Raw genomic sequence first — 14,541 nt, forward strand, 5'->3', positions numbered from 1 at the left:
GGGGCATAAGTGCTACTGGAGCACACTATGGTGGGCCTTATTCTATAGGCACTATAGGGGCCATTAGCACTACTCGGTACTCTATGGGGGGGGGTGTAATTATTATTACTGGGCAGAACTATGGGACTTAATTACTACTGGGGAACTGTAAGAGGTCATATATACAACTGGGGGACACTGTAAGGGCCTTTAATACTACTGGGGGCATAATTACTACTGGGGGACTATAGAGAACATTACTGCTACTATGGGCACTATGGAGTAGAGTTGTTGCGATACGAAATTTTTGATTCGATTTCGATACCATAAAAAAGTATTGCGATACTCGATACCATGCGAAAAAAATAAACCAAAAAAGCCACGTGCATTCCGCATTTTAAAAAAATGGCATAGATTTTTTAAATATTTTAATAGTTTGAACTTTTCTGACGTGGCAATATGTTTATTATTTATACATTTTATATGTGAAATTGGGAAAGGGGGTCATACTTAATATTTTGGTGTTTGTTTGTTTTTTAAAACTTTTTATTTAATAACTATTTCCCCCCTTAGGGGCTAGAACCTGGGATTTTTTTCATTCCTCGTCCTATTCCCCCTAGTAGAGCTCTATCAGGGAGAATAGGACTTCACACTGTCCCTGCTGCCCTGTGCATAGTGCACACAGCATCAGGGATGTTACCATGGCAGCCAGGGTTTCAGTAGCGTCCTGGCTGCCATGGTAACCGATCGGAGCCCCAGGATTACACTGCTGGGGCTCCGATCAGAAGCTGCCACTGCCACCAATTATTTTAATACTGGGGGGGTTGAGAGGGGCCGGCGCACTGTGCCACCAATGATTTTAATAGGGTGGGGGTTGAGGGGGGGAAACACTGTGCCACCAATGATAATTACCCCTTGATACAGGAGGCGGGTACTGGCAGATCATCGGCAGTTAACCCCTCGCAGCTCCCTGTTAGGGGCAGGGTGCCGACAATGCGATTCTGCTGCCGGCACCCGCCTCCTGTATTATTATGTGTTAAAGACTACTTTTCCTGGGTCCAGACTTTAAGTATTAGGCTACACAGAGCGGCACCCAGCGATGTCCCAGCACTTACTATTAGTCCTGGGCGCCGCTCCGTTCGCCTGCTGTGCCCCATTACTGTCTCCTCTCCTGCTCCATATGCTAATTACTATAGGAGCAATGGGGAGGAGACATCAGCTTCTCTAGTGGGAGTTCCTTCTCCCTGGCTGTAGCGCTGTCCAATCGCAGCGCAGGGAGAAGGAACGCCCACTAGTGAAGCTGATGTCTCCTCCCCATCGCTCCGATAGTAATTAGCATATGGAGCAGGAGAGGAGACAGTAATGGGGCACTGCGGGTGAACGGAGCGGCGCCCAGGAATAATGTTAAGTGCTGGGACATCGCTGGGTGCCGCTCTGTGTAGGAAAAGTCGTATCATTGGTGGCGCAGTGCGCCCGCCCCTCTCTTCTCATTGGTGGCAGCACAGGGGGGAGGGAGAGACTGCTTCCTTCTCCCCTGTGCTGCTGAGAGAACATGAGCGTGCTGACAGCAGCGCGCTCATGTTCAGAGATACTAGACTGTGCAGCAGCGCAGCCCAGTATCGAAAAAAATTGAAATCGATACGATACCGGGACAAAAGTATCGATTGGGTATCGAAATTTCGATGCCCACAACAACATTACTTCTGGGGCACTATGCAGGAAATTGCTACTACAGGGAGGAGCATAGGGCCACTCAGAGAATTCTTACTATTGGTGGTATTTTTGGGAGCACTACTAGTGTGGGGGCACCCTGGCACACTATCATATTAGCACAGTTATTTTTGGGGCACACTATGTTTGTGGCACTATTACTGTCAGGGACACCATTTGCTGGATGCAGTTTTTTTCTAGGGCACTGTGTGCCACTAAATATTGAAGGGGGCACCATCTTTGTGGTAGCAGCAAATAGTTTCAAGGGAAATATCTGTTTTTGTAGTATGCTATTGGTGGGCACAGTATAGGGGGTGGCAGGATGAGGGTAGGATGGTGGAAAAGTAAGAAACTAAGATGTATGTGGAAAATTCTGCAGAAATGAGACATGGCTGAAAGAAGTCATCATGTTGGTCTGGTCCAAATGGAGAAGATGAGTAAAGAAAACATCTACATCAGAGGAGACGTCGCTGGATGAAATAGGTATGGGGTGCTCTATTCTCCTGTATATTTGGTAGCGCGTAATGCACTTTCAATTGAAATTCATCAATCATGGGTGTCTGTCATTTTGACTGGAAGATTAGTGCTACATGCTTATTTTGTTAACATTCATCCATGTTTGCTTCTTTGGGGTACCAAGTGAAAAAGTTAGGAACCCCAGTGAAGAAGGAACTAGGGGGAGAGGGCATTACATACTGTATTTATCACGGGGGCTATATGTGAGGGACTATTTTCCATGGAGGGGAAGAGGATGTTAACAAGCGCTGATTGCTATGCACTGCTGGGAGATGTAGGTGCTTCATTCTCATGCGACAAGCTGCTGCTTCCCACAGAAAGGGAGGACAGAAGTCATCGAGATGAGAGCAAAAAGAGAAAAATGGTGAAAATTACAACTTTTATTGTCTACAGCGCCTATGCATCTCCATGGTAACAGACTACACAAAAGAGACAGCTCTGTATAGGAGCCGTACACACAAAAGGAAAGCCTTACACTAGAGTGTTGTGTTTTTACAGACCTCTAGAATATGCACTGGTATCTCAAGCTATTGTCTAATAACAGAACGAATGGTGTTTAACCCCTTAGATGCTGCAGTCAACAGCGATTGCAGCATCTACCACGCTTCAATAGCCAAGGCAAGCATTAACTGCCGTAACTGTGTCCCCCAATGAATATGGGCGAGAAAAGGAGATTTTTGTATAACTTACCAGTAAAATCTCTTTCTTGCTCTTCATTGGGGGACACAGGAACCGTGGGTATAGCTATGTCCTCTAGGAGGCGTTGACACTAGTAAAATCTGTTAGCTCCTCCCCCGGCAGCTATACCCCCTCCAGCCTGGAGAGAGAGCTTCAGTTTGTGTACAAGCCGTAGGAGAAGCAAGCCAACCAAACAGAAAACACGTGGAAAACCAACCATGTCAAAGGACCCAACGGGGTCCAAACCAGCAACAGCTACAACTGTGGCCGGACAACAATATTGGGTGGGTGCTGATTTTACTGGTAAGTTATACAAAAATCTCCTTTTCTCGCCCATATTCATTGGGGGACACAGGAACCGTGGGACGTCCGAAAGCAGTCCACAGGGAGGGGAAAAAGCCACAGACCCATGGAAGCCATCGTCCCTGCAGGCGTCTAAGAACGGTCGCCTGCAAGACCCGCGACCCACGCAGCGACAGTCGATGCATAAGTATGCACCTGGTATTTTCTTGTGAACATGTGTAAGGAGGCCCGGAACCGCCTTACACAACTGTGCAGCCGAAGCGCGATTCCGCCTAGCCCAAGAAGCGCTCACCGCTTTGGGAGAGCGAGCCGTGACACCTAAGGGTGGAACCCTGCTCCGGGCGTGGTATGCGTCAGCACTTGCAGACCGATCCAACGTGCAATCGCCGATTGGAGGCCGCCAATCCCTAGCGAGGACCTCCCGGAGAGAAAAGGGGGTCCGTACGCCGAGAGGGACTGGAGGCTGCTAACAATTAGTAGAGCTCTGACAACGTCCATAATGTAACTCCCTTCCGTAGGGTGCGAAGGAAGGGACAGTGAAGGAAGGACAATTTCGTCATTGATATGGAAGTCAGAGACCACCTTCGGGAGAAGAAGGAATGGGCCGGAGAACTGCTGTATCATTAAGAAGAACCAGGAAGGGGATCTTGCAAGAGAGCACACCCAACTTAGACACCCGCCTGATGGATGTGATAGCCACAAGAAAAACTACCTTCTAGGACAGGAGCCGGACTAAGAACTCCCGCAAGGGCTCAAGTGGAGAAGACTGGAAGGCTGAGAGAACTACATACAGACCCAAGGCTGTAAGGAGGTACACAGGAACCGTATGTGCCCCTCCCAGAAGGAAGGTCCCCATGGGCACCAGGGAAACCAGAGTACACTGGCAGCTGCCCCAGGACATAAGCGCCAACACCTGACCCATCAAGGAACTAAGGCTAAACCAAGGTCCAACCCTGAATGTAGAAGGATAGGACCGTGGGGAGGGGAAAAAAAAAAAAAAAAAAAAAAAAAAAAAAAAAAAAAAAACAGGAAAGGAGGGGATGTCCCGGCTTTCACAGAAGCCCAGGAAGGACCTCCAGGTCCCACAATAGATCCTGGGCGATGCAGACTTCCTGGCCTGAATCATAGTGCGGAAGACATCCGCTGAAAAGCCTCTCCACGTCAGAATGGAGGTTTTAATAGCCACACCATCATCGAAAGCTTATGTAAGACCGGACCCTGAAAGAAGGTCGTCTCTGAGTGGCAGTGACCAAGGGACGTCTCCAGGAAGGAGAATGAGGTCAGCATACCACGCGCGACGGGGTCAACTCGGAGCGACTAGGATTTGTCGGAATGTCCTCCATCCGGATCCTCCGTAGAACCCTGGGAGGGAGGAGAAGAAACACGTAAGGGGGGAGAACTCCCACCAAGGAGAATCAGGGCGTCCACGTCGCATGCTTCCGGAACTCTGTCTCTGGAGAGAAAGGTGGGAAGCTTTCGTGTAGATACCGTTAGCACACCCAGACCAATGGAAGAGTCCCTGTAGGAGAAGGAAGGTGGAGGGCGCCACAGCTCACCAGTCGGACCGGATTGTGCCTGGAATGGAAGGCCACCAAACGAATACCCTGTGAAAATGCAGATGAGGGAAGGTAGCAACGTAGGAGCTACCAAGGCATGCGGAATGGCTATGAACCTTGAGCCAGAGGAGGAAAAGACAGAAGAATAGGCTAGGTTTAAGCCCATTCCCCGCCTGAGACCGGCGCTATACAGAAGTAGCCAAGGATTAAGGGGCTGTGCAAAAAGGGAGGGAGCCAGGCAAGGAGGAAGCCAGGCAAGGAGAGTCACACTGTATTGCTAGCCCCATACCCCCGCAGAGGCCACCGAATTCAGTGTTAAAAGAGTCCACCGTCTGACAAAAGAGCTGTGCAGAGCTGTGAGCAACACCACTCCCACAGTAGTAGCCAGCGCTTGCCCACCACGAACTCGAGCATTAGAAAAAGCTGCACCTGTGGAGTAGAACAAGCTGTAGGAGCTAAACCTGAGTGACAGCATAACCACTTTCCCAGGGAAGGGGGAGTGGTGGATAGAGAATACGGAGTCAGTGAAAACACTCGACTCGCAGGAACGTACTTCCCATATATGTGCAATGGTGTACGCACTACGTAGCAGACAAAACCATGCGTGCGGAGGCAAGCGGATCCGTCCAGACTTACAATGTAAGTCAATGGGGACGGATCCGTTTGAAGATGACACAATATGGCTCAATCTTCAAACGGATCTGTCCCCATTGACTTTCAATGTAAAGTCTGAACGGATCCGCTCAGGCTACTTTCACACTTAGAAGTTTTTCTAAGTTATAATGCAGACGGATCCGTTCTGAACGGATACAAACGTCTGCATTATAGGAGCGGATCCGTCTGATGAAACATCAGTCGGACCCGCTCCGAACGCTAGTGTGAAAGTAGCCTAAAAATCTAAATTTAAACAAGGAGAAACCAGCCCTGCAGAGCAGGGAGTGTCTTGCCTCCTTGGACACTAAGCAAAAACTGGCAGTCTCTCTCTCCAGGCTGAGGGTATAGCTGTGGAGGAGGGGCTTAACAGTTTTCACTTAGTGTCACACCTCCTAGGGAGCTGAGCTATACCCATGGTCTCCTGTGTCCCCCAAGGAAAATAGGCGAGAAAGCCCCTTCCTCTTTCTGGTACGGGAACTTCTAATACAACTCCTGATTATTATTTTTTTTTAAGTCCAGAACTCCCTGCCAAATTTTTGCTAACACGTTTTGACTCTGGGATGTGATCCGAAATCTTCTTGGAGAGGTTGAGGAAAATTCTATCCTGTAGCCATTTTTTACGATGTCTAAGACCCAAGGGATTCTGGGTTACGGTTTCCCACAGAGATAGAAAATTCCTCAACCTTCCTCCTAGCCTGCAGTCATTGTTTTTCGGTTTGTTTGTTTTAGGGATTAAAGGAGGAACCCCCATGCCTTTTCCGACTTTCTGATAGCTCCATCGACCCGTTTTTCCCTTACTCTTCTCTGGAAACCCTTTCTTTTTTTCAGCCGCCTTCTCTAGGATTGAATCTAGTACAGACCCAAAAACGTATTCTACAGAAAACGCAATAGAGCACAATTTAGCTTTGGAGGTCCTGTCACCTCCCCAAGACTTCATCCAAAGTGCCCTTCTTGCTGAATTTGATAGTGCCGCATCTTTAGCAGCAAATCTGACTGATTCTGCGGAAGCATCGGCCAGAAAAGCTGAGCAGGCCTAAGAAGGAGGATGGAGTTTAGGATTTCTTCTCTAGGAGTTTTGTTCTTTAAGTGGTTCTCTAATTCATTAAGCCAAAAATACATGGCCCTGGCCACACAGAGGTTGCCGCTATGTTTGCCTCAACTCCGAACATGGAGGCTTCCCAGCATTTCCTCAGTAGAGAAATCCTCAAACGGCAAGGAGGGTTTCTTGACAATTTTTGCCACCTTATCATCAATCTTCTGGGTCTCATTAAAGATTTTTACTTCAGCCTGGTCAAATAATAGCCTAGTCTTAAACTCCTTAGAGACTCCCAGCCTTTTTTCTAGATCCATCCATTCATCAAGAATCATGTCTAATATTTTCGTTTACGGGGAAAACTTTGGATTTTTTTGCCCGTAGTCCCCCCAGTCTGATGTCACCCACGTGTTCTCAAGCTCCGCCCCCTCCAGCAATGTCGGGAACAGAGCACAGACTGCGGCTCGTATGAGCTGAACGGCATGCAGCGTGCTCTTTATCTCCAGTCTGCTTCCTCACAGAAGGGAAGGAAGACCAAGCGTCGTGGAGTGAACAACAGGCCCCCGCTCTCAGGGACAAGAATCTACTCCTATATTTTCCTCTGCCCAGCTTTAGTAAAGGAGGGCTAAAAACCAACCCCCATTTCTTAAATGTACCTAAAAATATAAAAAATTTGCATAAAAATCTTCACCTCCCATAGGGAGGTCTCTCTGTGAGGTGCCCCGTAGGGACAGGAAACACTGAGGGTGAGAGTGGGTTGTGGCCTTTTAACCACCTCAGCCCCCAGTGCTTAAACACCCTGAAAGACCAGGCCACTTTTTACACTTCTGACCTACCCTACTTTCACCGTTTATTGCTCGGTCATGCAACTTACCACCCAAATGAATTTTACCTCCTTTTCTTCTCACTAATAGAGCTTTCATTTGGTGGTATTTCATTGCTGCTGACATTTTTACTTTTTTTGTTATTAATCGAAATTTAACGATTTTTTTGCAAAAAAATGACATTTTTCACTTTCAGTTGTAAAATTTTGCAAAAAAAACGACATCCATATATAAATTTTGCTCTAAATTTATTGTTCTACATGTCTTTGATAAAAAAAAAATGTTTGGGTAAAAAAAAAATGGTTTGGGTAAAAGTTATAGCGTTTACAAACTATGGTACAAAAATGTGAATTTCCGCTTTTTGAAGCAGCTCTGACTTTCTGAGCAACTGTCATGTTTCCTGAGGTTCTACAATGCCCAGACAGTACAAACACCCCACAAATGACCCCATTTCGGAAAGTAGACACCCTAAGGTATTCACTGATGGGCATAGTGAGTTCATAGAACTTTTTATTTTTTGTCACAAGTTAGCGGAAAATGATTTATTTTTTTTTTTTTTTCTTACAAAGTCTCATATTCCACTAACTTGTGACAAAAAATAAAAACTTCCATGAACTCACTATGCCCATCAGCGAATACCTTGGGGTGTCTTCTTTCCAAAATGGGGTCACTTGTGGGGTAGTTATACTGCCCTGGCATTCTAGGGGCCCAAATGTGTGGTAAGGAGTTTGAAATCAAATTCTGTAAAAAATGACCAGTGAAATCCGAAAGGTGCTCTTTGGAATATGGGCCCCTTTGCCCACCTAGGCTGCAAAAAAGTGTCACACATCTGGTATCTCCGTATTCAGGAGAAGTTGGGGAATGTGTTTTGGGGTGTCATTTTACATATACCCATGCTGGGTGAGATAAATATCTTGGTCAAATGCCAACTTTGTATAAAAAAATGGGAAAAGTTGTCTTTTGCCAAGATATTTCTCTCACCCAGCATGGGTATATGTGTGCGCGCGCGTTCACAGGAAATCTCAGCTCGCGCGAGATGACGCATATATGCGTGACTCTGCGCAGGGCTGCCACCTCCGGAACGCGAATCTGCGTTAGGCGGTCCGGAGGTGGTTAAACTCTGTGTGTTCCTGCCCCTACAGAGGTCAAGGGGTCAATCTCATGTGTAGCCGTCATGGTGGATGAAATGGAAAAAAATAGTACATGACAATCTCTAACAAAGCTAGAACCAGCCCTGTACCGCACATGGATCCAGAGATCTCCCCATTCACTGCTATGATGCGCCGCGGACTCCTGGCAGCGGCTTCGTTGAGTGAAGTGCGCATGCGTATCAGGTCGGCGCATGCGCACTTCGCTCAACAAAGCCGCTGCCAGGAGTCCGTGGCGCATCTGGCTGAGCCTAGTGCGCAGGATCTGGCAGAGGGACGGGTAGGATTGCGGAGGCGGCGCTGAGCTGTAGAAGGCGGCGCAGAAGACAGCGAAGGCGGCGCTGGGCACTGGACGGCGAGGGGTGCAGCCGGGCACGCTGTATTAACGGACCTCCCCTTGGGCACCTTAAGTGAGTGATTGACAGGTTATAAAAACCAGTTTTTTGGGCAAATAGAGCCACAGTGAAGTTTAATAGGGCCAGCTTAGGATTATTCTTAATACTCCGGACATGAGCATATGTTTAGGTTATAGGGGTAAAATCTCATGACAGAATCCCTTTAAATATTCATCTGTAACCAGCCATATCTTCTGCTAGAAGCTGTGGCTGTTACAGAGAGAGAGAGAGAGAGAGCTGCAGCATAAAGTCTTCCCCCCCCCATCGCCCCACTTTGTTAGAAAGAGATGTACTAAATAATGTGAGATTTTCATTTTTTTTAAATCAATTAGGCATAACCACTTTAAGTTTACATAATTCTCACCTCAGAGCCAGAAGGGGAAGCAGGGAAACGAGCTGCAGGAGAGGCTGGCCTGCTGTTCCTCTCTGACAGATCAAGTGATAAGTCTCTCCTCAGGAACTCTCTTGGCTTTTTCTTCTTCTCTGCATCAAGATCACGCGGATCAGAACCAGAATGGCCATCTGCTCGCGTTAAGACCCCCGCAAGGAAGTCGGCAATCTCATCCTAGATTTTAAAAAAAGTAAATAAATAATAGGTTATTTAATTAACGTAAGAACATCAAGTAAATAATCTTGTAAAATTTATTTTTGGGATATTCTGGTGTAAACTAGTGCAAGCAGTGAATAGATTTAAAAAAAACTTTTTAAATTATAATAGTCATTTCATCAAGTTGTTAGAAGGGGACTTGTAACATGATCAGAAGATCTGATAGAATTGTTTTAACTCCTCCGCCTATAGTCCTTTACAAACACCGTTGAAATTGATTTTATAGGGCTGTAGGCGGAGGAGTTAAAGGGATTCTGTCACCTCCCCTAACCGAAAATCCGATTTTAAAGCAGTCATGCAGCACAGCTTACCTTGAATCGGCTGTGCTCTTTTATCTTGTAATCCGTCCAGTAGTTTATGATAAAAACTACTTTTATGTTTATGTAAATTAGCCCTGAAGGTGCCCAGAGGGGCGTTTTGTTAGCTTTAGTGTGCCCAGTACCGCCCCTCTTACAGTGCCCAAAACGCCTTCCTTCCGACTGCCTAACCGCCCACAGCCTCTCATCCCTCTCCTCCCCCTCCCTCACGGCCGAACGAACTCTCGCGCAGGCGCAGTACCCACTGAGGGCTGCGCCAGTGCGATCTGCAGGAGACTGAGGGCAGGAGCTTCATCTTTGTCACTGGGCATGCGCCGAGCCCAGTGACGTCCGATGCTCGCTCTTCCCTCAGTCAGCCTGGTGAGGAAGCGCAGAGGATTGCCGATCGGCTGCTGCACCCTGCGTTTTCTCCAGCCTGTCTGCCTGCCAGAGTGAAGCCAGCCAGCGATTTCATTCCCCACCCTCCCTCCTGGAAAGAAATCCTTATTTTTTTGGAGAAAATAGGTATTATTATACGCAGGGTGCAGCAGCCGATCGGCAATCCTCTGCGCTTCCTCACCAGGCTGACTGAGGGAAGAGCGAGCATCTGACGTCACTGGGCTCGGCGCATGCCCAGTGACAAAGATGAAGCTCCTGCCCTCAGTCTCCTGCAGATCGCACTGGCGCAGCCCTCAGTGGGTACTGCGCCTGCGCGAGAGTTCGTTCGGCCGTGAGGGAGGGGGAGGAGAGGGATGAGAGGCTGTGAGCGGTTAGGCAGTCGGAAGGAAGGCGTTTTGGGCACTGTAAGAGGGGCGTTACTGGGCACACTAAAGCTAACAAAACGCCCCTCTGGGCACCTTCAGGGCTAATTTACATAAACATAAAAGTCGTTTTTATCATAAACTACTGGACGGATTACAAGATAAAAGAGCACAGCCGATTCAAGGTAAGCTGTGCTACATGAATGCTTTAAAATCGGATTTTCGGTTACGCTATTGAAGTAAAGCCATAGCCTAATAGCACTTAGTACCTTATTTCCAGATGTGCCTTTGTTCCAGCAATAGATGTTTTTTTATCTTCTAAAAATCCAGTTTATTTGCTATGCAAATGAGCCAGTAAGGTGCCCAGAGGGGCGTCACACTTGCAGGAAGGAGCCCAGACACGCCTTCCGCTAGTGCCCAAGCCCGCCCTCATGCTGGGAGCAGGGAAAACGGGGGCAGAGTTATGGCTTGAATGTGATGTAGGAGAGGGGGGTGGGGGTGGGCACATTGTGGCAGGAGGCGGTCCTGGGCTCCTTCCTGCAAGAGTGACGTCCCTCTGGGCACCTTACTGGCTCATTTGCATACTAAATAAACTGGATTTTCAGAGGATAAACATCTATTGCTGGAACAAAGGTACCTCTGGAAATAAGGTACTAAGTGCTATTAGGCCATTGCTTTACTTCAATAGTGATTATCCTGGTGACAGATTTCCTTTAAAACAATTCTATCAGATCTTTTAATCATGTTAGAAGTCCCCCTTGAACAACTTGCTGAAATGACTGAGAAAAATACAGCAATTTTAGTTATAATAGATTGTAAGCTCCTGCGAGCAAGGCCCACATTCCTCTTGTTCAAATTATTGACTTGTCTGTTGCCATGTTATTTTTGACTGTTTGTACATGAACCCCTGAATTGTAAAGTGCTGCGGAATATGTTAGCGCTATATATAGATTACTGTATTTTTCACCCCATAAGACGCACTGTGTCACTGCGTCTTATGGGCGAATACTAATGAGCAGTTCCATTATGGGAGCACTCATTAGTACCGGAGGACCTGGAAGCAGGAAGGACAATGGCAGGAAGAGCAGGAGAGGTAAGTGGATTTTTTATTTTATGTGATCTGAGGCCTGATTGAGGGTCTTCTTAACATTGGCGGTCTAATTGGGGCTGTTAGCTGAGGTCTGATTAACATTGGGTGTCTGATTGCTGGTCTGATCTGAGGTCTAATAAAAAAAATGTTTTTCTTATGGTCCTCCTCTAAAGCCTAGGTGCGTCTTATGGGCCAGTGCACTTTATAGGGCGAAAAATACAGTATTTTTATTATTATTAGTATTATAGATACTACATGTTTATAATTGATAAAAAAAAGCATCTGTAGTAGGGAAGGTCATGCAGAAAAGTGGCATAACAGGCAACGAAGGAGATCACAACCCACCCTCCATAACAGGTCATGTTCATTTTACAGATCATAAAAAGTGAGTTTACCATTTGCATGCGGTCAAAAGAAATCCAGTGAAAACTGGTGAGATTTACTTACATAGTATGACACCACCTGGTGTTCAAAGTGTATAGCAAGGTACACATCCATCTACTTTTGAAAAATAAAAGGGGGAATCCGATTGGTTGTTATGGGCAACTCATCCAGTTCTACTTTACACCAGTTTGATAAATCTCCCTCATAGCTTTTTGCTGGAAAGGCGGCCATATTTAATAGCTCCTCTGGAAGGAAAACATTAAATGCTCTGCAGTGAACAGAGGGTTACTAAGCAGAGATGTGACTAACTGAGCACGTGTGACCAGCAAGCAGCAAATAGCTCACCAGATGGACATGCACATTGTTATACACTGAACAGCAGGTGGCACCATTCTATGTCAGTAAATGTCATGAAGCTTCCGTTTGTTTGTTTTTTAACAGTATGTAAATGGGAATATGCTTAATTTTTTTTATCATCTATGAAATTAAGGACATGTAATTTAAAGGAAATGTCACCAAACTTTTTATCTGCCAGTTAAAACCAGACAGTAACATATATCCTATTTTTCATTATTTTTATTTTCGGATTGCAGAACTTTTTAATCCTATTTCCTGAACATGAATAGGGGGCGGCCATCTTGCCTGAGATGTTTTAAACAGCATTCAAAAAGTATTAAGAAAATTGCTACATGACAGCCCCATGGTCCATAGACACCATGGTCAGGAGTGGACCCTATTGAGTTCTATAGGAGAGTTTTCTACGCATGCTGTGTGCAGAAGTCATTGTACAAGGAAAGAATAGATAACCTTTAACAATCACTTATTGTGAATGGTGAATCCTGTCTTATCTATTCACAGAGGTGATATTGCTACAGATAGGATCAGAATGACAGATAACTGCAGTAAAGTGATCTGTACAGACCTAGAAGTGGCACCTATTAAGCTTAGTGGCCAGTGCCAAAACCGAAGGATTTTGTTTTTTTGTTTAAATATAGTGACGTGGAAATTAACAACACCATTAAAAAAATAAAAAATAAATCTTGAAAAATATGTTAATTTTATTTAAACAATAGGTCATTTTCTGATTACAATAAGCTCACTGCCTGTGGAGGATGGTTAAAAATAAAACAAAAAGGTCTTTATTAAGATAATTATCAAAATGAGGCTTGTCCCTCTCCTATTAATAAAAAAAAAAAAAGCAGATGGGACCTGTGTCCTTAACCCCTTCACTTCCAGCGCCGTACATGAACAGCGCCGGGCGGGTGTTTAAAGATGGCACCCGCACATGGCGCCATAGCCGCGGGTGGCCGCCTGCTTCTTCTAGCATACACCCGCGGCTCATGTCCGCAACTGACAGTAATGCAGATCGCGGACATTTAACCCCTCAGACACATCTAAGCGCGCTGAAAACCAAAGTGCGCGCTTTCGGTTGTGCTCCGGCTCCCCGGTGCGGCGATCGGAGGAGCTGAAGCGTGTATGCAGCAGCCTCTGTCTTTATAAATGACAGGAGGCTGCTGCATAGTATTTCCTATGGAGCCCTTGCCTGTAATAGGGCTCCATAGGAAAGTAGTAAAATCATCATAGATTCCTATGCAAGTGCATTGGAATCTATAATAATAACAATCAGATGATTGATTGTTATAGTTCCCTATGGAAACTATAAAAAAAAAGTAAAAAAAAATAAAAATTTGTAAAAATTTTAATCACCCCTCTCTTCCCCAAAATAAAAAATTTAATAAAAAAAATACACATCATGGGCGTCGCGATGCGCGAAAACACCCATAGTATAAAAATTGATTACCCATATGGCAAACAGCAAAATGGAAAAAAGTGTCCAAATGGCCGTTTTGCCGTTTTTGGTCGCTTCATGATCAATAAGTCATACACAACCCAGAAAGATATTATTCAAAAGTTCAGATCGCCCTGCAAAAAATGAGCCCCCGTACAGCTCCGTACACGTAATTACAAAAAAGTTATAGGGGTCAAAATATGGCAAAAAAAAAAAAAGATTTTTTTTATCACTATAAAAACGCAAGTAAAACTATACATATACATTTTTTATTTTTTATTTTTGAGTTATGGCTCTGGGAAAGCAGGGAGCACAAAACGAAAATGCAAAAAACAAAAACAAAAACAAAAAAAACCTCCAGCCCTTAAAGGGTTAAGAGACAGTGAAACCTATATATAGGACATGTTCTATTCTTTTCGGGATCAGAATTGTGGACCCGGAAGTGCGGGTCCACATTTCCGGATCCAGGCAGCAATGAATGGGTCCGCAATTCCGTTCCGCAAAATGGGGAACAGAATTGCAGACGTGTGAATGGACCCTGAAATAAGCAGGGACTGATTCAGCAACAATCCATTGTAAGCTCTGCTAAATCAGAGTGCACTGGATACCATGTCGTTGTCCTCCCAGTGTCCTGCAATGTTATATAGTGACAAATTAACCGTGTCTTGTATAGACTACACAGCTATGAACACGTGGAGCACCAGCGTCAGAAACCGCTACAAACATATCCTATCTTGCTTAGTTTCTCATCCTGCTCTACACGTTTTGTGTGTCCATGACACGGACACCTCATCGGGAGCTAGGACCTGGCACTGAAT

General features: G+C 45.7%; 1 protein-coding gene across 4 annotated transcripts in view; it reads right to left on the reverse strand.

Annotated features, from left to right (window-relative positions):
- Positions 1-14,541, reverse strand: part of KANSL3 (KAT8 regulatory NSL complex subunit 3) — an 81,011-nt gene that overhangs the window by 35,649 nt on the left and 30,821 nt on the right. For all 4 annotated transcript variants that reach the window (XM_040414481.1, XM_040414480.1, XM_040414482.1 and 1 more), the window contains exon 13: positions 9,161-9,361. In XM_040414481.1, coding sequence (XP_040270415.1) covers positions 9,161-9,361 — 201 coding nt within the window. The remainder of the gene's footprint in view (positions 1-9,160; positions 9,362-14,541) is intronic.

This window comes from Bufo bufo, chromosome 1 (genome assembly GCF_905171765.1).
Source record: "Bufo bufo chromosome 1, aBufBuf1.1, whole genome shotgun sequence".
Classification (NCBI taxonomy): domain Eukaryota; kingdom Metazoa; phylum Chordata; class Amphibia; order Anura; family Bufonidae; genus Bufo; species Bufo bufo.